Genomic DNA, 24,465 nt, shown 5'->3' on the forward strand with positions numbered 1-24,465 from the left:
GACATATTCCAGAGTAAAATAAATATTTACAAAGAAAAAAAAGGTGTGAGGTAGGACATTTACCTCACAAAAATATATATTTATTGGGAATTTCCTGAATTGTGAAAAAGTGATTTCTATATGATAGGGCTTGGATGTTGTCATTTCTGGCTGGAAAACCAATTAATTTTTCACAATAACACACAAAAAAAGTGTATTAAAAAAGTAAATTAAGTTAATTTTATGTTGACTAAGTAATTTACGTCTTTTTTTTATAATCTACTTTATGACTCGTGATTAAAATATGTCCACAGCTGATACCGACATAAATAAAGAAACATTTTTCATGAACGACTTACGATTCTGTTGACCAGAGCGATCAGCTCCTCTTCATCTTTCTTCCTCTGGATGAAATGAGCCTCGATCAGAGACTGAAGCTCAGATAAATCCTTCTCCTGACGCTTTCTGTGGATGTCCTGTTGCGCGCACACACACACACACACACACACACACACACGCGCACACACAGAGAGGTACTGACGTGAAAGCAATGTTTACAATAATATAAAGCTCTGTTGTGATTCATAGTATGTATAGCACACATATGTTGTAAATTGTGGAAGACCATGCATAAATGTATGGTATTCAACATGCACTCATTTTGACTCCGAAAAGACTGTAATGGTGGAAACGCTGGGTGCATGTAAAGGTTTACAGTTCTTTGTTCAATGATGGTAACCAAACACTTTACAGTAGCCATTCACTTTCAAAGTATGGAAAAAATACTATGGCTACCGCCAACTGTTCGGTTACCATCATTCTTCAAAATATCTGCACAACAGAAGAAAGGAACTTGAGGGTGAGTAAATGATGACAGGATTTCATTTTTGGGTGAATTATCCCTTTGAGACATTTTTACACTAGATTAGTTATGGACATAATACTTGCAGAATTAAACATTCACATAAGAAAGACATGTGACAAGTGTAATATCACATATAGCATACTATTGAAAATATGTATTATTAATAAAGTGCAGGTTTACAAAATTCAATGTAGTGTAAGCAAGATGCTAGTATTCCATTCCAAACACTGTGAAGCGAATACAGGAAGTGATGTAATTCAAATCCGAACTCACATCAAAGTCCACCTTCTCTCCTTCAGGAATCTTTGGAGCACTGATATTTGGCATGAATCTGTAAAATAATTGTTATCCCTGAGGACCGATGGTGTACAGTCTTTACATGTGAATATATGGAGATAAACACCCCTTTAGAAAGAAAGATGTCAATGAAGAACATACTTTGGCTTTGGTTTAGTCTCATCTGGGGATAAAAATAAACAAAATACATCATCACTATTAATATGACGCACAAAGTACATTACAGACTCCCAGAGAATCAATCAAACCATATGTGACCCTGGACCATAAAACCAGTCATAAGTGAATAAATAAGCTTTCCATATGATTTGTTAGGATAGGGAAATATTTGGCCGAGATACAGCTATTTGAACATCTGGAATCTGAGGGTGCAACAAAAATCAAAATATTGAGAAAATCGCCTTTAGAGTTGTCCCAATGAAGTTCTTAGCAATGCATATTACTAATCAAAAATTACGCTTTAATATATTTACAGTTTACACAATATCTTCATGGAACATGATCTTTACTTAATATCCTAATGATTTTTGGCATAAAAGAAAAATCGATCATTTTGACCCATACAATGTTTTTTTTTGGCTATTGCTACAAATATAGCCCAGCGACTTAAGACTGGTTTTGTGCTCCAGGGTCACATATGTGTGTGATTTAAAAAGCAGTTACCTGTGACCTCCTCCTCCACGGGAGCTTCAGTCAGATGAAGACAGACGAACAGACAAAATTTCACATTAAGACTACTTGCATAAACACATTTGAAATGTTTGAAGGAAAAATGAACAATATTTGGGAATAAGAAACGATCCAGGACTAAAGAAATGTTCTGATTTAGAAACAACTGCTCGGCTGAATATGACGACCCGATGTTCTGACGCTCACAATCATCACACATGCGATTGAATTTAGCTGCTATATTGCATCATGACATACAAACCTTACAAATAAACACAGTTTCTGTCCTGCAGCCTTCACAATGACAGATCATGCAGTTGCAATAATGGTAGAATTTTGATTCAGATCATCACAGTTTGAATTCATTAACAAGAAAATGAGCCGTCCATCATAGGACACATCATTTTGACATTTCTTACTATTGAACAGATCATATTATACACTCATTACATATTACAAAACCAGCTGCCAAGAATGAGAATCTGAATATCACGAAACTCATGCTAAATGATTTGTTCATAATCAATATTCTATGAATGAATATAAACCTGAGGAGCTTTACCTTGTGGTTCAGGTTCTGGCTCTTCTGTTCAGATATGAGATAGTTATAAGTGGTTAAAGAATGAAGATATACAGACACTTGTATATGAGATATAAATAACCATGATATTAATAAAAACTGAAATAATTACCTTGTACTTCCACAGGCTCTATTATAAGAACAGCACATCAGTTAGTTTATAAAGACTGTAGCTTGAGAAATTATAAACATACCATAACATAAGACCTGGCATTTAGGAACAGATATTCTTTTATGTATGTTTTTGGATAAAACACATGAAATTTGGAGAAATCAACTGCCAGTCTATGACAAGAAATTCTCTTGGCAACTGAATTGCAGTTACAAATGTGCAACTGAATGCCACGTTTGTTCATAATGAACTCGAGTTACCTGAATGCAGGTTTTGGTTCAAATGGTAAGTACTGAGGAATTTGGTATCATGCAAATAAGAATGTGTTGTTGCAGTGGTTTGTACCTATAGATATTGTACCTATGATAATATAAAAAAGTAAAAAATTAAGCATTAAACATTTAAATAACTGAATTAACAAATCAAACGAGGGAATGTTTACCTTCCTCCTCAGGGGCTGGTTCTAATATGAAAATATAACATGAAATATTAAACACCTTGTATTGGGAACTGCAAATTTGTATGTGCAGAAAATCACAAAATAAAGGTCAGACTGATGCTTTACCTTCCTCTGATGGAGGCGGCACTATTGAAGAGAAATGATTAATTTGGATACATTAAATGAGTCTAATGCAATGTGTTTTAATATCATGCAAGTTTATAATTATTATTATTTTTTAAAAAGGTGAATTTACACAAAATACTGCTGAAGTTGCTGAAGTATGGAAGCTCGTTTCTGCCACGGGATTGAAAACCAAAAATTCTCAAAATTCCTCGCAATTAATGAGTTTACTGTATATCTTGCAATTCTGACTTTTTTTTCTAGTTATAAAAAAAAAAAAATCAGAATTGTGACTATTTTAAGTTTATATATTTTAATTGTGAGATTATATTTTTATTGTGTGGTGGCAATGGCCTTCCATACTATGGTGTAATATCATATCACTAAAACAATTAAAAAGTGAGTGAACAATGAAATAATGGGTGCATAAATACCGAATACAAATAGTATATGTTGTGAAAAATTTACCTTCCACTTCAGGAGGAGGAATGATAGAATAAATGAAAGAAAGAAGGAAGAAATAAATAATAGCATAAACGAGGATGAGTAAGTGAATGAATTAACTGTGAAAAAATTAACTGCATGCATGTGAAAGACTCTAGTCTATAAAGGAAGAAGAAACTGGTCTTTCTAATGGTTTTAGGTCACATGTGGTATCAAGATTATCTAATTCTAATTTAATCATATTTTGGAGTTAATCTTAAATTTAAACTCATGCAGGAAAAGCAACACAACACACAGCGAACACGGTTTTACCTTCCTCTTCCGTTTCCTCCACTACAGTGTGAACATAATAACAATTAGTAGCAAATACATTCAGAAGCATAAGAGGAACATTTGCATGATCAAGATGCTGAATCAAGTCAACAGATCATCTTTAACCTTTGTCAGATCATTGAGATCCACCCAACAGCTTGTAAATGACATTTTGATAAAGTTCATATTCAGAATCTAATGCCATTTGTGTGATCACATAGACCAAATGATGCGTTAAATGTCATTTTTACAAAATTTGATTTACTATGCAAGACAAGCACCAAAATATTAGATTCATGAACTGTTATGGACAGAATAAAGGGACTGATACCTGAGACAAGAGGAAACAGACATGGGCAGGACATACTTGATATTAAAATGTCACTCTGCACATACTGATATTAGTGCTCACTGGGCATGAAGCTGAAGACAAAAGCTATTCTAAAGTGAAACGCTCACAGTCTAAAATAGCACAATAGCATGCAGAACTTCCTCTGGACCAGCCTCCAGTTTCCATGAGGACACAGTTAGTGATTATTGCATGAATATGGCTAATGTTGATGCTTTAAGCAGTAGGTACATACTGGCTTACCTTCCCTATTACATGGTGAAGAGAGAAAAAGAAAAGGATAAACAGTTGACTTTGAGTTGGATAATCAAGGATACATGAAATAGTTACACTCTCAGGCTGAATCAAGTCAACAGATCATCTTTAACCTTTGTCAGATCATTGAGATCCACCCAACAGCTTGTAAATGACATTTTGATAAAGTTCATATTCAGAATCTAATGCCATTTGTGTGATCACATGGACCAAATGATGCGTTAAATGTCATTTTTACAAAATTTGATTTACTATGCAAGACAAGCACCAAAATATTAGATTCATGAACTGTTATGGACAGAATAAAGAGACTGATACCTGAGACAAGAGGAAACAGACATGGGCAGGACATACTTGATATTAAAATGTCACTCTGCACATACTGATATTAGTGCTCACTGGGCATGAAGCTGAAGACAAAAGCTATTCTAAAGTGAAACGCTCACAGTCTAAAATAGCACAATAGCATGCAGAACTTCCTCTGGACCAGCCTCCAGTTTCCATGAGGACACAGTTAGTGATTATTGCATGAATATGGCTAATGTTCTATACTTTGAAGTATTCTGTATTCCATTTAGAATACAATGAGTTAAAACAGTTAAAAAGTAATGAGTTCGTACGTACTGAACTTCCTCCTCCACGACGTTTTCCGTGTCAGCCATGACTAGTTGATTTCTGATAAAGTAAATGAGTTAAAGTTATTAAGGGACCTTACGTGCATGTCTAAAATTCATTCCATTTCTATTTATTTCAGCATGTATTAACAGCAGAACAAATCCTCTTTAAACTTCTGCTAGTGACCCTGATCCCAGAGAGCAATAATCTTTATGTTCAACATTGTTGGACAATAACAAGGATTTGTATTCACTACCGTGTTTAACAAGATTTGAAAAAGCAGCATCGCTGTCCTGAAGACAATCCACCGTGATAAATCACACTATAAAACATGTGATTAATGAGTGCAGGAGGCTATTTTTGCTTGTAATAAACTACGGTTTGGAACAGCTGCTCCACACTTTTCCAAACAATGAACTTGGCTGATCTCATCCAGGCCTGCCATTCATTCTCTGTGTAAACCAAGAGCGCGTGTGTCCTTGGCATCTATTTTTAAAGCACATTGTCTGTGCAGGACATTGTTCCACAGCTTCTAATGATGCTAAAGACCCGTCTAGATTTAATTCAACTCATTATGATTATATAGTTGTCCCAAAACGTAAAAAATCCACTCAAAAATTGCTTGTAAATTTCACAAATAATTACAAAGAAATGACCAGTTTCGCATTAAATTAAACATAAACCTTTGAAGCAGAAAGACTGAAATCGCCTAGTATTTCTTGCAAAATATACTGCAATAATCATCGTTTTATTTACATTGTATAGACCTAAGTCACAATTAAAAATAGGCTACGTGAATGTCATTGTATTAGGCAACAAAATATCAAGTAATATAGCACAAGCACGCTTTTCAAGCAAAACATTTCATAAATTAAGTTTTTATGATTTTCATTTTGGTTACACTTTATTTGAAGGGGTGCGCATAAGACTGACATGACACCTTCATAATCATGACATGACACCTACATAATTATGACATGACACATATCATGAATATGAAGGTTTTTTATGCATGTTTATGACAACTGTCATTAAGTGTCATTCGCTCAGTTATGTAATTTTTAATGCAAAGATGACATTGTTTGATATGTCTTTGTTATGGGCTATGGTTAGGGGTAAGGGTAGGGTTAGGTCAAATAATGTCATATTTGCATTAAAAATGACATAACTGAGTGAATGACACTTAATGACAGTTATCATAAACATGCATAAAACCTCCTTCATATTCATGACATGTCATGTCATGATTATGAAGGTGTCATGTCAGTCTTATGCACACCCCTTCAAGTAAAGTGTTACCTTTATTTTTTATATTATATTTTTTATAACAAAGTAAAGGTGGTTCACAATTGAGACAAAAAACGGAACATGCACCGTAAACATTTTTCTTCTAGTTGGAAATAAAACATGACTGTTAATTTGACAAGAAAATACAATTTCAGCCATTCTACTTTAACATTTCATGTTAATTCAATGTTACTTTATTTCTTTGTAACTTATATTTAAGTGAAAATTGTTTCTACACCTTTTTTTTTTTACAACAATTTTATTTTGTAATTTTTTTTTAGTGTTGGTAGTCAACTTAATGAACGACACCTTTAAGGAGAACTGACCTCCTAAAAATCACCAAAACACAAGCTGATTGACAATAATTGCAAAAAAGCCTAAAAAGTGAATTTAGTTTCGCACCACTTGGTTTGATATTTGCTTTTAATGCAATGAAATCATACACTGTATACATTTTTTTTTTTTTAAGTTGTACATGAAGATTGACGTAGTACATTTTCTACTTTAAAAATGTTACATTTATTTCAGTGTTACTTTTAATTTCTTTGCATTTCTTTGTGAAATTTACTAGCAATTTCGGAGTGATTTTTTTTTCAACATTTTTTTCTCCTACACCATTTTTTTTCCTTTCCAACATTTCCAAATGTCAGCAGGTCATCCACTTTTGTCTTATTTTCACTCAATATTTGCAGCTCATCAGCTGTTGGGGTCTTCAGCCTATCTTGTCTGATGGCACTCAAACTAATGACTCTTGCAAAGAGATCATCTTGGATAAAGGTTGATTTTGAATCGAGTCCTCGTGATAATGAGAGCAGGCAGCAGCAGCCAGAGGCCTGAGCGCAGCGTCTCTGACCAAATCCACCAAATCTTTGCAGCAGATTATCCGTCTCACTTTGGAGCTACGTGTGTTTTACGTTAATAAACCAGGGCCAGTCGTACTCCATCTGAAAGGCTGGATTACACAGACTGACAGTGGCAGGAATGTTGCCATCGATAGTCTGTATTAAGCTGCATTAAGGCAAATACCCCAAGCATGCAAACCAGCAGCCCCTCTGGCGAACAAGACGAGCATTGCATTGATGATTGCACAGACTACGCCATGCAAAGTAATGAAGAGGGTGATCCTTAGACCTGATTCACACATTATGGGAAACTTGGGACAATTAGTTTAATCCGGGAGGCAAGCAATTGTTTGATTTTAGTTATGAAGTAACTCATTTGGATGCCATGACAAAATCTGAAACCTCTTACCTGAGATCTCACTAGGACGAACGAGAGATGGGGTCTTATCTCGAGGGTCCGGGCAGCAGACAGTTTCAAACTAACCCAAAGCTCATCTAATACAGACCTGCCAGATCATGTGACCTCACTGCTTTGCTATGACTGGCTGCTGGAGCTGAGCCTATTGTCAGAGGGAGCGAAGCATTTCAGTTATGTGATATATGGCTGCTGGAGTATTGAGAAGCACACGGCCACAGGTGTTTTTCATTGGTCTCTTTATTGTGGTCACTGAGACAATGATACAAGTTGAAACATTTGCTCTGTATGGAACTATTGGCTACAAACGGTCATATTTGTAACAAGGTAATTTCAACTAAAAGTGGTGCGACTTGCATAGAGTTAGTCTGAAACAATACATAAGTGTTGAAACAAATAGTAAAAAACTTGATTGTCAAAAAATACAAGCAGAATACAGGATCTTTGAACATTTAGAGACATGAGCGATAAGCTACGGCGGCAGAGCTGGATATTCTTTGTCTGACAAAAGAAGTCAGAAATGATACACGTTTAAATGACAGCATTACGAACGTTCTGCCAACTACACTCTTAAAAATAAAGGTGCTTCGCGATGCCATAGAAGAACCTTTTTGTCTAAATGGTTCCATAAAGAACCTTTAACATCTGAAGAACCTTTCTGTTTCACAAAAGGTTCTTTGTGGCGAAAGAAGGTTCTTCAGATTACAAAAAGGTAAGAAAGAGATGGTTCTTTAAAGAACCTTTGACTGAATGGTTCTTTGTGGAACCAAAAATGGTTTTTCTATGGCATCGCTTAAAGAACCTTTTGAAGCACCTTTATTTTTAAGAGTGTAGCGCTGTATTGAAAGCCGACGACATCTGTGTTGCAATTTCGTATGAATGATTGCAACAGAAATAAGAAAAATTAAAACTTGAACAATAAACATGAATTGACTTTGTCCTTCTCGCTGTCCTTGCTGGATATTTTTGGATTAACCAAGGTCTTGAATTATATGCAAAATCTGTGAAATGTACTCATCAAATATGCGATTTAAGCCAAAAAGTGCACATTCCCTTTCTTTCGAGTTCAACGGTTTAACTTTTTTTTTAAACCAATACCGATTATTCCACATGATTAACACTTACAAAAAGTTGGTCACAGACAACTTCAGACCAGTGTTTCCAGAAGTAAAAAGGCCAAAGATAATGTAATAATGCTAACGGTATGACTTAATGGACTTCTGCTGAATTAAAACTTGCTTTGATATAAAATAATATTGAGAGCAAAAGCAAAAACCATTTTTGTATCAAGCAGTAAAATATATAGTTAATTACAAAAACATACACTATGTGCTAACATATATTATTAAGACAATAAAAAAAAAAAAACAGTGTCGTTACGACAAAAGGTACAAAATACAGATACGGGTGCTCATATTCGGTTTGGAACTGGCTAACAGGAATGAAATGCAAGGTGAAGCTTTGCTTTAGCTATAAATTAACAGATGAGAAGGGTAACTAACATGTTTTCAAAAATGGGATTTGACAAAAGACAATTCGGAATGCTACTCCTCATCCTCTTTTTCAAGGGATCTCGTAATGTTTTGAGTTGGCTGCTATTATATAATTATTATATAATCTAAACAAATTAGTTGGTCGCTTGTTTTCACAGCCTTGATTTCAGTTTAACAGAAGTTACATGCAAAGGCATTGCGTTTATGTTATGATGGTGCAAGACGGTGACCTGTGAATACAGTGATAAAATACATATATATTTTTTTATTTTTCTCGCTTTTATACTGTGTCCACTCGCATAGATCTTCTTGGCAGTATAAAATGCTTTTTTTTTCTTTTTTTTTGGTATTACTAAAAGTAAAAAAAAAGGAATGTTGTGCATTCTCTTGGTCCCTGCCTCTCTGGCGTCTTTGAAAGGTTAATGGCCCATTCCTGTTAAAAGACAAAAGAGAAATTACAATTTAATACTAACTGAACATGTACTATGCAGGATTATGCACGCATTAATAAATTAAAGATTGGAAATAAAAAGTTTGAATCCACAAAATAAGTGCTGTTCTTTTGAACATGTTCTTGATCAAAGAATCCTGAAAAAATAAGTAGCACGGTTTCCACAAAAAATATTAAGCAGCAAACTGTTTTCAGCATTGATAATATTAATTTAAAAGTTTCTTGATCAGCATATTAGAATGAGTTCTTAAGGATCATGTGACACTGAAGACTGGAGTAATGATGCTGAAAATTCAGCTTTGCCATTACAAGAATTCAGAACCAGTGAAATAAGAAGATCTCTAGTCAAATTTTATCCAAATTTACAAAATATTAGGGAATGTAGGAATTGTATTACCATACAAAATATGTTTAAACATGATTGTTGTCTGTTCTGTATGGGATCTGGGTCATATTCTGTCTCTTAGAAGGGTTAAATGGTGTGTGTTTGTTACGTTCTTCATTAAAGGGGTCATATGATGCAATTTCGATTTTTCCTTTCTCTTTTGAGTGTTACAAGCTCTTGGTGCATAAAGAAGATCTGTAAAGTTGCAAAGACTAAAGTCTCAAATCCAAAGAGATATTCTTTATAAAAGTTAAGTCAACCACGCCTACCTAAAACGGCTCGTTCGAACACGCCCCCACATGTTTACGTCACGATGTGGGAAGATAGCCCAAATGTTCACGCAAAGAAAGAAGGCGTAACTTTGATTCTCGCTGTAATATTGTTGTTGCCGTGTGTTTCATTGTGAAAGCGAAACTACTTTGTTTGGCCTTCCAAAAGAGGACGATGTCCGCTTAGTCATGCCTAGAGCTGATCCGTGCTGGTCACTGAGGAAATACATCAACTTCACACTGTGGATTGCCGGAACGGCTTTCACCGTGGATGAAGCGGAGTCCAGCCCGGGGTTGTCACATGTGGTTGCCGCAAGCCTCAGCTCACTCTAGTCGCCGGCCTCCGCTCACTCAAGCCACTGGCTCTTTTGGAAGGACACGACTAGTAATCAGTGGTTAAGTTGTATTTACAACACTGTTCCAGAACAGTTCAACCCATATATACAGATGTGTGTAGCACATTTTATGGAGGACTGTTTCCTGATCCTCAGAGAGTAGACTACAATGCCGGCTGTTCTGACTCACAGACTGTAAGTAAGTTTTTTTCACAGCACACCTCGCTTTTCAGAACGATGAGCTTTGTAAAAATCTATGCGTTTCAGAAAGGCGGGGCATAGAGGAGAAACAATAATGTACAGTATGTGGAAAAGAATGTGTTTTTTGAACCTTAAACCGAATATACACATTGCATTACACCAAATAATGTTCTTTTTAGCAACATCATATGACCCCTTTACGCCAATTCATTTTTGAGACAATTAAAAATATTTGTACACTTAGCTGTGTGTATTTGTGATCTACAACCTTTTATTTCTTGTGCTCCAGAGCTAAAAAAAGCTCAAAGAATCTCTTAAATGTGTGGCGTCCGACCATTTTTAAGTGGTTGGAAGGATTTAAGTTTTCATGACATCTCTATACGGCATGCGGGCGCGCTAATCTTCTACCGCCCCATGCAGTAATGTGACAAACATGCAGCTTTAGCCCTGCTGGCACTGACAGACGCCCAGAATCCACGGCCTGATATTGAGACGAGCAGAGCTGGGTGGGGGAGTCGCCCATTACCCCAAAATCGCTTGGCACGCCTGAAGGCCACCGCGTCCTCTTCTAGAGGAACAAATGGCCGGCATTCAAAATAGAAAACAACGCCAAAGAGGCATTTTAAAACGCTGCAGCCGGTGAATGACATCCCTGCAGCGATGATTTATCATTGGCAGGGATTTCTGGTCGAGGGATTGTGGGTGTTGTGCAATATGGCGGAAACTGCCCTTCACAACAGGACTTCATTTTGACATCACTGATTTTGCTAAAGTGGAACTATTGCAAGTATAGTTCAGGTACACTTTAAACATCTTGCATTTCAAGACTGATATTAAATATTTTACTGTACCTTCTGACCATGCTGCAAAAAAAGGGATGTTTTCCTCAGTATTTCCTTTAATCTTGTTTGCAAACTGAATCTTAAATCAAGATACATTTACTTGATGAATAAAAACACACAAGAAGTTTTGTTTTACAATAAATTGATCAAAATGAAATGAGTTATAATTAAAAAAGAAAAAATATCTGCCAATGTGCTCAGAAAAATCAACTTGATTCAAACAAAGGGGAAACAAGTTTTCATAACCAGTCGACAGATGTTTCTTCTTGTTTTAACCATTAACTCACTTAATATTATACAATATCTCAGAAAACAAGACTTCATATGTTCAATTTGCATCTAAATGTATCTTGACTTACGAATATTTAGATATTTGTATTGGAAAACAAAACAAAAATACTGAGAAAGATATAATTTTCTGCAGGGCATGCATGCATGCAACATTTAATGCCATGACTTTACGAATTTAGGACTTTCCTTTTCAAGACTGTTTTAGGCCTTAATTTGTAGAAGAGCAAATTAAGATGTTTTAAGAGTATTAACTATGGAAACACATTATCACAGTCGCTGAAAAGGGTCCATTTCAGTGGCGAAATCACTTGGCAGCCCCCGCCCACTGAAATCTTACTGGTCCAAAACCTTGCTCGTCATAAATGGATATGAAACATCAAATACATTCTAATCGCATGTGATTGTGTCGCAATGCGCAGCAGTTTTAAATTGACAAATTGCTTTTCATTGGACATTGAAGACTGCATTACACAAATATTTTTGTCATCTCTTACCATTGGTGACGGATTTGGTCTCTCCTCTGCTTGTGACCTGGGTGAGGTATAAATCGATGGAAAACGAGAGAAAGAGAAAAAGAAACAGAGAGAAAGAATAAAATTAACATAAACACAAGCTAATGTGCTAATCAGTGTGGCTGAGCCCTTCCCAGCCCAACCGTCTGCTATTCCACTTATGCCTTCACATTTTAACATACTTCTTTTGTGCCTGTGTGCTCCAAAAAGTCATCAGTGAAAGTGCTTGTGGCCGACATGCTGCGTGTACAATGACAGGAACATGCTTAGCATGGTTTCATACAGCGCTCTTTTTCCAGATTCACATACAAGTGAAACCCTCATTCCTTCCACTGCTGACCAAACAGCACTGCTGGCTTTGGTAACATCAGCGCGGTTATGACCACAGATTTCCCTTCATTAGGCTTTTTACGTCACCATTTACCAGTCTTTTAAGTGATGGGGGCCAGAACTGCAGTCTGTGGCTAACCGCGGCCTTGGCCTGATCTTGACGCCTCGCTGACAGTCCAGAAGTAGATTCTATTGTGCCCGTTCCAAAGAAAGAGCCCCCCGCTCCGAATGACTACCATTATTATCTGTTTGATCTGTGGATATAAAAATATGAAGGCCAGCACTCGTGGGAATGGCTTTTCAGGTTCAGATGATGGGATCGACTCAAATTGGTTTCTATTCGTGATGTGTGAGCGTCTGTGTGTGTGCACGACCGCCGTGTTTGGTAAACTGGATCCCAGTCATGTTGGCGTTAAAATAGATCTTCTCACAATAGGCAGAGTGCTTTGTTAAGGGGTGATGGGTGTTAAATCCATGTGTGACGGGAAAAAGAGGGAATGGAAGAGAGAGGAGAGAATGAAATTGATCCTTCGCTAAGCTCCGCCCTGCTGACCAATCCGACAAGATTTTGCTCATTTTTAATAAGTGTCTGTGGAAGTCCTGTTTATTATATTAAAATTATATATTTAATTTTATTTAAATAATATAATATATTTAATTTTAAATATTTATATATATTTTTTTCAAAAATACTTGCCAAGTCACTTATAATAGTGACACAAGCCACCCATAATTTTTTCCTTTTCCCAATGTTTAAATAAATCTTGACCTACATTTGCTTGAGGGTAAATCAATGTTAATTAATTTACATATTGATTCAGGTCATAGCAGATGCAAGTGACTAATAAGTTCACAGTACCATTGTGAGCTATTACATTTTACAAAAATGTTATAAAAGAGGCTTTTCTCTTTTCAATTTACTGTGTTTACTGTCGTAACCGATTCTGATTCACAGTCTCGCTCCGAATGACTACCATTATTATCTGTTTGATCTGTGGATATAAAAATATGAAGGCCAGCACTCGTGGGAATGGCTTTTCAGGTTCAGATGATGGGATCGACTCAAATTGGTTTCTATTCGTGATGTGTGAGCGTCTGTGTGTGTGCACGACCGCCGTGTTTGGTCAACTGGATCCCAGTCATGTTGGCGTTAAAATAGATCTTCTCACAATAGGCAGAGTGCTTTGTTAAGGGGTGATGGGTGTTAAATCCATGTGTGACGGGAAAAAGAGGGAATGGAAGAGAGAGGAGAGAATGAAATTGATCCTTCGCTAAGCTCCGCCCTGCTGACCAATCCGACAAGATTTTGCTCATTTTTAATAAGTGTCTGTGGAAGTCCTGTTTATTATATTAAAATTATATATTTAATTTTATTTAAATAATATAATATATTTAATTTTAAATATTTATATATATTTTTTTCAAAAATACTTGCCAAGTCACTTATAATAGTGACACAAGCCACCCATAATTTTTTCCTTTTCCCAATGTTTAAATAAATCTTGACCTACATTTGCTTGAGGGTAAATCAATGTTAATTAATTTACATATTGATTCAGGTCATAGCAGATGCAAGTGACTAATAAGTTCACAGTACCATTGTGAGCTATTACATTTGTTACAAAAATGTTATAAAAGAGGCTTTTCTCTTTTCAATTTACTGTGTTTACTGTCGTAACCGATTCTGATTCACAGTCTCCATAGTTTTTGTTCACATGACTGCATAATTATATAATTTATTTAAGGTTTTCACTTGCAAACTTGCAATGTTATATACAAAGTGGCATATACAGATGCTTTGCAGTATCACACTTTTTCCACTTCCATGAGCACATTCTACTGAACAATCTCATTGTTTCCTGAAAATCTCCAGTTCATTCCTATTAGACACGTTAGACCACTTGTCTGAGCGAGCAATGGAAGCTGAGGTGGGCGGAGCATAATGAAAAGTCAATTAGTGCCACAGTAGTTACTCTTGGTGACTTTAAAGCACCTCCTTCCTGCAAACCAACCACCTGCTCTCGTGGCAGTGAGCGAAAGTGCGAGAGAAGCTCTGTGAAGAAATGAAAAAAAGCCAGGTCCTAAGCCATCCTGTGATAAATGCATTAAGTGTGGCTCATCAAACACTGTGCATTTCTGTGCAATAGAATAACATTTACCTCCTCAAGGTGGTCAGATCTGTAGACAATTAGCATGGGGAATGCTTAAAACACAAAACACACAGGCAACGTTATGGCAATGTTATTCTCCGCGATTATACTGCAGATATCATGCTAGTGCGGGTGTTATGACTGTAACTGTCTCCAAAGTCCTAATGGCATGCCTGAAGGGTTATAAAAACCCACAGCCTGTTGTTTGGACAAATAAGTGCTTTATTAATTCATTCTCCATGGGCATATGAAAAATGTTATGTGTATTAATAACTAAGAGAGAGAAAGCGAATCGGGCTGATTGAGAAAAAATTGTGTTTGGTTACCTTGGTAGCAGAGGACCCCTTGTTTTCCCATAGATTGCGTTTGCTGGTCACGTCACCCGGTTTCAGGTCCTGCAGGAGGGCAAGGGGGTGTAATATCACTACTCAGCTCATGTAACCACACACACACGCACGTCAGTCTGAGAGAAATGGCATAAAGGATGCCAGTGTCCTAAAGGCAGAGGAGGGGAGGGATATTTGCATGTCATACCTGATCTTCGGCAGAGAGAGAGAGAGCAGAAGAGAGAGCAGAGGAAAGAAGCCCAGGGGAAGAAGCAAAGGGAAATCTAAAAGTGGAAGAGAAAGAGAGAATGACAAAAAAACTGTGAAGGTACATGTGAGGTGCACCGTTTCATATGACAGAAGACAATGCTACTCGACAAATATGACACGTATATGACATTTAAACTATAGTAATTATGAAGCAGTGCGTTTTATTTTGAAGTATTTTGAAAATATGGTATGATAATGTTTTGTAAAGTTTATTATTTAATCTAATGAATTCAATCATTAAATAAAAAGGATTTAATGTAACAAAAAATAATAAAAATAAAAATAAATAATTAAAAAAATGTAAAACTTAATTAAACAACAACAAAAGTGTCATTAAAAAAATGCTCAAGTCAGTTTTGTCCATTATCTTTATAAATGGGTCCAAGAGGAAAAATGGGGTCTTTTCATATTACATCCATATTTGAACAATGAAGCCAGAGTTTTAAAATAAACAGTGAACAGAGTTTTAAATTAAATAGTTGTAGTAAACTGACAACTGTAAGGATAGCGTGACCAGCGTGCACCCGGAGTTTTTGCACTTAAGCAACAGGTCAAAGGTCCATTATGATAAATGCTATAGGCTAGTGTAAATGAGGAGTAAACTCAGTGCCGTTTTTAGGCATAGGGTGCCATCAGCTGGAGAGGGCGCCAATGAGCGCATATCTGGCACTACATTTAAGCAGGGGTGTGTGTAAAGGCCACTCTGAAAAATTAATTGCCGCTCCCACTGGTTCCCCCAAAACTATTGGGCTAGAGTACTGTCAATCTGACAATTGCTATATGCCATTGGATCAGAGTACCGTCTGACTGTTGCATGTAAAGTTTGCGTTTGGAGCGCTCAACAACACCATTATATCAAAGAACTCAGTCAATGCTTTGGCAAGGTAATGCTTTTTTTAACCACACAATTAGGGCTAAATTCAAAGGCCAGTTAAAAAAAAAAACAGGTACAGTAAAAAGTGCACAAATCTGTATTTTGTTAGGGTAATATTGGCAGTATTTGTGGCAGTCGAGAAGTCACGCTGTTAAATGGACAGATTTTGATTCCCATATCAATGTTCAAACTCTGAACTGCTGCACTAGAACTCTTTTCTAAGTTAACACAGATTTGTGCATTTAAATATATTTATAGCTTCTTTTCATATTACATCCATATTTGAACAATGAAGCCAGAGTTTTAAAATAAACAGGTGGGAATGGCTTTTCAGGTTCAGATGATGGGATCGACTCAAATTGGTTTCTATTCGTGATGTGTGAGCGTCTGTGTGTGTGCACGACCGCCGTGTTTGGTAAACTGGATCCCAGTCATGTTGGCGTTAAAATAGATCTTCTCACAATAGGCAGAGTGCTTTGTTAAGGGGTGATGGGTGTTAAATCCATGTGTGACGGGAAAAAGAGGGAATGGAAGAGAGAGGAGAGAATGAAATTGATCCTTCGCTAAGCTCCGCCCTGCTGACCAATCCGACAAGATTTTGCTCATTTTTAATAAGTGTCTGTGGAAGTCCTGTTTATTATATTAAAATTATATATTTAATTTTATTTAAATAATATAATATATTTAATTTTAAATATTTATATATATTTTTTTCAAAAATACTTGCCAAGTCACTTATAATAGTGACACAAGCCACCCATAATTTTTTCCTTTTCCCAATGTTTAAATAAATCTTGACCTACATTTGCTTGAGGGTAAATCAATGTTAATTAATTTACATATTGATTCAGGTCATAGCAGATGCAAGTGACTAATAAGTTCACAGTACCATTGTGAGCTATTACATTTGTTACAAAAATGTTATAAAAGAGGCTTTTCTCTTTTCAATTTACTGTGTTTACTGTCGTAACCGATTCTGATTCACAGTCTCCATAGTTTTTGTTCACATGACTGCATAATTATATAATTTATTTAAGGTTTTCACTTGCAAACTTGCAATGTTATATACAAAGTGGCATATACAGATGCTTTGCAGTATCACACTTTTTCCACTTCCATGAGCACATTCTACTGAACAATCTCATTGTTTCCTGAAAATCTCCAGTTCATTCCTATTAGACACGTTAGACCACTTGTCTGAGCGAGCAATGGAAGCTGAGGTGGGCGGAGCATAATGAAAAGTCAATTAGTGCCACAGTAGTTACTCTTGGTGACTTTAAAGCACCTCCTTCCTGCAAACCAACCACCTGCTCTCGTGGCAGTGAGCGAAAGTGCGAGAGAAGCTCTGTGAAGAAATGAAAAAAAGCCAGGTCCTAAGCCATCCTGTGATAAATGCATTAAGTGTGGCTCATCAAACACTGTGCATTTCTGTGCAATAGAATAACATTTACCTCCTCAAGGTGGTCAGATCTGTAGACAATTAGCATGGGGAATGCTTAAAACACAAAACACACAGGCAACGTTATGGCAATGTTATTCTCCGCGATTATACTGCAGATATCATGCTAGTGCGGGTGTTATGACTGTAACTGTCTCCAAAGTCCTAATGGCATGCCTGAAGGGTTATAAAAACCCACAGCCTGTTGTTTGGACAAATAAGTGCTTTATTAATTCATTCTCCATGGGCATATGAAAAATGTTATGTGTATTAATAACTAAGAGAGAGAAAGCGAATCGGGCTGATTGAGAAAAAATTGTGTTTGGTTACCTTGGTAGCAGAGGACCCCTTGTTTTCCCATAGATTGCGTTTGCTGGTCACGTCACCCGGTTTCAGGTCCTGCAGGAGGGCAAGGGGGTGTAATATCACTACTCAGCTCATGTAACCACACACACACGCACGTCAGTCTGAGAGAAATGGCATAAAGGATGCCAGTGTCCTAAAGGCAGAGGAGGGGAGGGATATTTGCATGTCATACCTGATCTTCGGCAGAGAGAGAGAGAGCAGAAGAGAGAGCAGAGGAAAGAAGCCCAGGGGAAGAAGCAAAGGGAAATCTAAAAGTGGAAGAGAAAGAGAGAATGACAAAAAAACTGTGAAGGTACATGTGAGGTGCACCGTTTCATATGACAGAAGACAATGCTACTCGACAAATATGACACGTATATGACATTTAAACTATAGTAATTATGAAGCAGTGCGTTTTATTTTGAAGTATTTTGAAAATATGGTATGATAATGTTTTGTAAAGTTTATTATTTAATCTAATGAATTCAATCATTAAATAAAAAGGATTTAATGTAACAAAAAATAATAAAAATAAAAATAAATAATTAAAAAAATGTAAAACTTAATTAAACAACAACAAAAGTGTCATTAAAAAAATGCTCAAGTCAATTTTGTCCATTATCTTTATAAATGGGTCCAAGAGGAAAAATGGGGTCTTTTCATATTACATCCATATTTGAACAATGAAGCCAGAGTTTTAAAATAAACAGTGAACAGAGTTTTAAATTAAATAGTTGTAGTAAACTGACAACTGTAAGGATAGCGTGACCAGCGTGCACCCGGAGTTTTTGCACTTAAGCAACAGGTCAAAGGTCCATTATGATAAATGCTATAGGCTAGTGTAAATGAGGAGTAAACTCAGTGCCGTTTTTAGGCATAGGGTGCCATCAGCTGGAGAGGGCGCCAATGAGCGCATATCTGGCACTACATTTAAGCAGGGGTGTGTGTAAAGGCCACTCTGAAAAATGAATTGCCGCTCCCACTGGTTCCCCCAAAACTATTGGGCTAGAGTACTGTCAATCTGACAATTGCTATATGCCATTGGATCAGAGTACCGTCTGACTGTTGCATGTAAAGTTTGCGTTTGGAGCACTCAACAACACCATTATATCAAAGAACTCAGTCAATGCTTTGGCAAGGTAATGCTTTTTTTAACCACACAATTAGGGCTAAATTCAAAGGCCAGTTAAAAAAAAAAACAGGTACAGTAAAAAGTGCACAAATCTGTATTTTGTTAGGGTAATATTGGCAGTATTTGTGGCAGTCGAGAAGTCACGCTGTTAAATGGACAGATTTTGATTCCCATATCAATGTTCAAACTCTGAACTGCTGCACTAGAACTCTTTTCTAAGTTAACACAGATTTGTGCATTTAAATATATTTATAGCTTCTTTTCATATTACATCCATATTTGAACAATGAAGCCAGAGTTTTAAAATAAACAGCCAATCAGCGATGAAGGATTGCAGGCATGCCGGAGCAGACAGGACGTAAGAGACAGCCTGAATAAAACCACTCCTTTAATCACTTCTATGTGATTACATGACAGAAATAGTCAAATGTACATATAAACATCAGAAATTACTCCGCAAATGCTCCCATGAATCTCTTTCTAATGTTTTCTTTAACATCTGTTTTAGTTCAGAGCTCTGTATTATTTCCCCTTTGGGTTGAATCAGTACCACTAGGTGGCGCCAGATAACAAGACTCATCTCACCCTGATGTGATGCACATAGAGCTCCCGAGTGGGATGGACAGAGTCAAAGACTTACTGCGGGTCTTCCTCCTGACGTCTTGCCCGTCTCTGGAGTTTTATTCAACCAATCATTGATGCGGCCGGCCACACCCACCTTTATCCCAGCTGCATCCTGTAGGGGGTGGAACAAAACACTCCCTTTAAGGTTAAAGTTCAGAATGTGACTTTGGACAGGAAATGGGTCCAAGAGGAAAAGTGGGGTCTGCTTCACCACCCTTCAATGTGAATGAACATCACAAACCTTGTTGGTGGACGCTGGGCTCCCACCAGAGCTGAAGACATTCCCCTTCTCCCACATGCTCTTGATGTTGCGAATACCGTCCGTCACCATGGGAAGATCTATGGCAGCTGATCTGGGAGATCTGACCTCTTTGTGGCTCTGAATGGAGAGAAGAGCAGAGATGATGCTGTGCTGTCTTCTGGTGTCCTGTGTTTAATTTAGATTTATCTTTGGCTTGTTTTCAGTTTGAGAGAGGACGATGTAGGACTCACCTGCACTGCGCTGGTGTACTGCTCTAATCGGTTATCAATCTTAGACACCATAGGACTGTGAGACGCCTTCACAGAACTGACACACACACACAAACATCAGCACATGCTGGTATTTATAAGCATCACTTTCACAATGAAAAATTATAGATGGCAAATTAAAATGAATGAACAGTTCATGTGTGACAAATAGTTTGCGACGGACGGACGGACGGACGGACGGATAGATAGATAGATATATAGACAGACAGACAGACAAGCAGATAGACAGATTGATAGACAGACAGACAGACAGAAAGATAGATAGACAGACAGAAAGAGAGACAGATAGATAGATGGACAGACAGACAGATTGATAAATAGACAGACAGACAGACAGACAGGCAGACTGACAGATAGACAGACAGACAGATTGATAGATAGACACAGATAGATAGATAGATAGATAGATAGATAGATAGATAGATAGATAGATAGATAGATAGATAGATAGATAGATAGATAGATAGATAGATAGGAAGAAAGACAGACAGACAGATTGATAGACAGAAAGATAGATAGACAGACAGGTAGATAGATAGATGGACAGACAGGCAGACTGACAGATAGACAGACAGACAGATTGATAGATAGATAAATAAATAGACAGATTGACAGACACAGACAGATTGATAGATAAATAGACAGATTGGCAGACAGACAGACAGACAGATAGATAGACAGACACAGATAAATAGATAGAAAGGAAGAAAGACAGACAGACAGACAGACAGACAGACAGACAGATAGATAGACAGACAGATAAATAGATATATAGATAGATAGACAGACAGAACGAGAGACAGATAGATAGATAGACAGACAGACAGACATACTGATAGATAGATAAATAGACAGACAGACAGATTGATAGATAGATAGATAGATAGATAGATTGATAGATAGACAGATAGATTGATAGATAAATAAATAAATAAATAAATAGACACTGATAGACAGACAGACATATTGATAGATAGACAGATAGATAGATATATAGACAGATAGATAAATACATAAATAGACAGACTGATAGACAGACAGATTGATAGATAGATAGATAGATAGAGATAGATATAGATAGATAGATAGACAGATTGATAGATAGATAGATAGATAAATAGATAGACAGACAGATAGATAAATAAATAAATAGACAGACTGATAGACAGACAGACAGATTGATAGATAGATAGATAAATAAATAGACAGACAGACAGATTGATAGATAAATAAATAAATAGACAGACAGACAGACAGACAGATTGATAGATAAATAAATAGACAGACAGACAGACAGATTGATAGATAAATAAATAAATAGACAGACTGATAAACAGACAGACAGACACACAGATTGATAGACAGATAAATACAGATTGATTTGCACTAATAATTTAGTATATTAATATTTCTTCAACAAGAAGTTATTTCAGATATATGCATTTGGTGATGGATGGATGGATAGACAGAGTATCTCCTATTTTTGCTAAATATCTTTAATATTATTAAATAATAGTAATTATTTGGGCTGTAAAGCTGTCTAAATAGTCCTGCTGCTGTTCTAGGTGAATGGGTATGTGCTAACAACAGAATTCCTGTGGATTTTTCACAATGTAAACAGTTGCTTTCCGATGTCATTGAATGTATCCTTGTTTTTATAAACTGAGGGACGAATCAACAATTGTCTGTGGTTATCAACAACGTGCCACAAATGATGTCGAAAGAGCTTAACTTGTTTTGGAAGCAGAACATTCTCTTAACCCGAAAGTACTCTAAATATACTTCAGATTATTAATCGATGTAATTAATCTTATTGTTTGGATCCTTTTGGACACATTTGTGCATTGAAGTTGAATAACATGTTTTCATGAAAGGTCTGCAGGGAGTAAAAGTAGAAGTGATCACCTCTTCTGTGCTGATCTGTTGAGAAATTCTGCCCTCTCACCGATCTGGGAAGAGAAATCAAACAATGGATAGATTTAAGAAAGGTCACTGCTTTGGTCATGAGGAACGCGCACACACACACACACACACACAGATGCGAGCTGTCTGTCGGACTTGGCTATTTTGAGAGGCAAGAGACTAGCCTGCACTTTTCAGTATGAAACTGTCACGGGGCCAGGAAAAGCAGGGCCCTTTTCAGTCCACTCTCTCTCTGTGGGAACTGTGGCCTGTTTATGATATATGACAACATGGCTAAGAGGGGGGAAAGTGTTCCTGTGAAGCAACAACAAAAACCACACAGACAACACACATACACTCCCAAAAAGCATCTCGAAAAAAAATCCACTTCCCCCCCTCAACTGAATGTGGGAGTTCCTAAAATACTCCTCAGCAGGAAATTCCCCATTCTCAGGCGAGCTTGAAACGGCTCCGTTAGAATGTGGTTACAGTAATCCTATTAGTCTAATGGTCTTTCTGTGTCCCCCCCAGAGTTCACGGCTTGACGAGCGCAGCTCGGCTTTATCTCACAAAAGCACGACTGCGCCATTTTGTATTTTTGTTAAAAGATGGATTCCAAAGGGAAGAGAAGAAAAAGAACTGTCTTCGAAACCACTGACAGCAGGAAACCCATATTCAAACATGCGAGAACCAGGAAAAGAATTTGGTAATGAGATGTATGGCATCAAAAAGTACATTTACAATATAGTGATGTGATACAAAGCCAGTTATTTTGATATAATCCATAACCTATATTATGGCTGAAATTACAGCGATTTAATATCATACTAATCTGTCTACCCACAGAATAGGCGTTTAAATCACACAAATACATCACACAGCATGCAATACATACAGTGTACATGATGACAAAGCAGATCTGTGAACGTATCATCTGCGCATGATGAATAGGAGGAAAGGGTTTTCTTTCAGCACAGATATTGCAAAATAGATCAAAATGTATGTCCCTTACAAAAAAAAAACATGGTAAGCTTCCACCAAAATACCATAGTTACTATATTAATTAATTAATTAATAAATCAGATTGAGATCTGTCAGAGACATAGCCTTGTAGTTAGTGCATGCATATTTTTTACGTTTATAAGAGAAAATATACATTTTAGGTTCATTACTTGTTCAAGAATTAAAATGTTATATTATATATACAAGAACAATATAATATAATGCTTGCTTATCTAAAAACACATAAATAATTATTAAAAAATAAAAAAATGTTTGCTATACATTATTGTTATTACAATTATATAAATCATAAAATGTATAAAAATCATAAAAAGATCTCATTCAGAAAGTTTTTTATGCTTAATTACCTTTTCGGAGGACAGAAGTGGCTAACATCAAATTACCTTCTTTTTTCGTAACACTTTTCAATAAGGTTCAATATGTTAACATTAGTGACCCACATTAGTTAACATAAACTAACAATGAAAGATACTTCTAAAGCATTTATTAGTCTTAGTTAATGTTGATTACAACATTTACTAACATTATTAAAATCAAAAGTTGCATCTATTAATGCTATTTAATAGACCTGAGCTAACATGGGCTAACAATGAACAGCTGTATTTTTATTAATTAATGTTAACAAAGATTAATAAATACTGTAACAAATGTATTGCTCGTTGTTAGCTAATGTTAGTTAATGCATTAAATACAGTTAACAATTTTATTCATTCTCTTTTGAACTGTTTGTTTTCTGTCACCAAACTTGTCACAATGCACTATGAGCTTTGCCTTTTCTTTGTTACACAAAAATATGGAATAATTGACCCAATATTTCTGTATGCTATGCATTTTTTTGTGTGGAATAAAGCTACCATGGTAAATGGAGTTCTTGATTGTTTTATGGACTGAAATAAGAGCTTTGATTAGCCACAAAATTAAGATCAATTTACTGTTTTTAAGGTTTAAATTCTCAAAGAACATCCATAAACCATCCAAGCATGGTTATATACTATTGTAGTGTTTACAGAAGTGACCTAATTTTGCTGACAGGACCCTCATCAAGATTTTCGCTCACAGAAAAGCTACGCGAAACAAATTCCTGACCAGCAAATGACTCATTGACGTAAAGCGAACACACCTCCTCTCTGGCTTTCCTCTCAGCATCCTCCTGCTTCC

At 36.4% G+C, this 24,465-nt stretch overlaps 2 protein-coding genes and 1 long non-coding RNA gene across 3 annotated transcripts in view; all 3 read right to left on the reverse strand.

Moving 5' to 3' along the window:
* Window positions 1–323: 323 nt before the first annotated feature.
* On the reverse strand, window positions 324–7,675 carry LOC107581250 (troponin T, cardiac muscle isoforms-like). The gene is made up of 13 exons (XM_016266760.1): window positions 7,578–7,675; window positions 5,049–5,099; window positions 4,413–4,417; window positions 3,821–3,841; window positions 3,533–3,538; window positions 3,068–3,088; window positions 2,945–2,965; window positions 2,503–2,520; window positions 2,373–2,396; window positions 1,805–1,828; window positions 1,283–1,304; window positions 1,118–1,175; window positions 324–455 (listed from the first exon to the last, which is right to left on the reverse strand). The coding sequence occupies exons 2-13, from the start codon at window positions 5,084–5,086 to the stop codon at window positions 324–326; spliced, it is 390 nt and encodes a 129-aa protein (XP_016122246.1). The 5' UTR covers window positions 5,087–5,099; window positions 7,578–7,675.
* Window positions 7,676–8,416: 741 nt separating this feature from the next.
* Window positions 8,417–24,465, reverse strand: part of LOC107579938 (non-muscle caldesmon-like) — a 58,366-nt gene continuing 42,317 nt past the window's right edge. The window contains exons 10-16 of the mRNA XM_016265719.1: window positions 22,288–22,331; window positions 20,344–20,419; window positions 20,093–20,230; window positions 19,868–19,963; window positions 18,081–18,149; window positions 12,345–12,381; window positions 8,417–9,509 (exon numbers count right to left, since the gene is read on the reverse strand). Coding sequence (XP_016121205.1) covers window positions 9,496–9,509; window positions 12,345–12,381; window positions 18,081–18,149; window positions 19,868–19,963; window positions 20,093–20,230; window positions 20,344–20,419; window positions 22,288–22,331 — 474 coding nt within the window. The 3' untranslated portion in view covers window positions 8,417–9,495. The remainder of the gene's footprint in view (window positions 9,510–12,344; window positions 12,382–18,080; window positions 18,150–19,867; window positions 19,964–20,092; window positions 20,231–20,343; window positions 20,420–22,287; window positions 22,332–24,465) is intronic.
* On the reverse strand, window positions 14,131–15,552 carry LOC107580002 (uncharacterized). The gene is made up of 4 exons (XR_001608570.1): window positions 15,377–15,552; window positions 15,169–15,237; window positions 14,852–14,895; window positions 14,131–14,745 (listed from the first exon to the last, which is right to left on the reverse strand). It is a non-coding gene; the product is annotated as an uncharacterized lncRNA (long non-coding RNA).

This window comes from Sinocyclocheilus grahami, unplaced genomic scaffold (genome assembly GCF_001515645.1).
Source record: "Sinocyclocheilus grahami isolate Dianchi unplaced genomic scaffold, SAMN03320097.WGS_v1.1 scaffold33.1, whole genome shotgun sequence".
In the NCBI taxonomy this organism is placed as follows: Eukaryota; Metazoa; Chordata; class Actinopteri; order Cypriniformes; family Cyprinidae; genus Sinocyclocheilus; species Sinocyclocheilus grahami.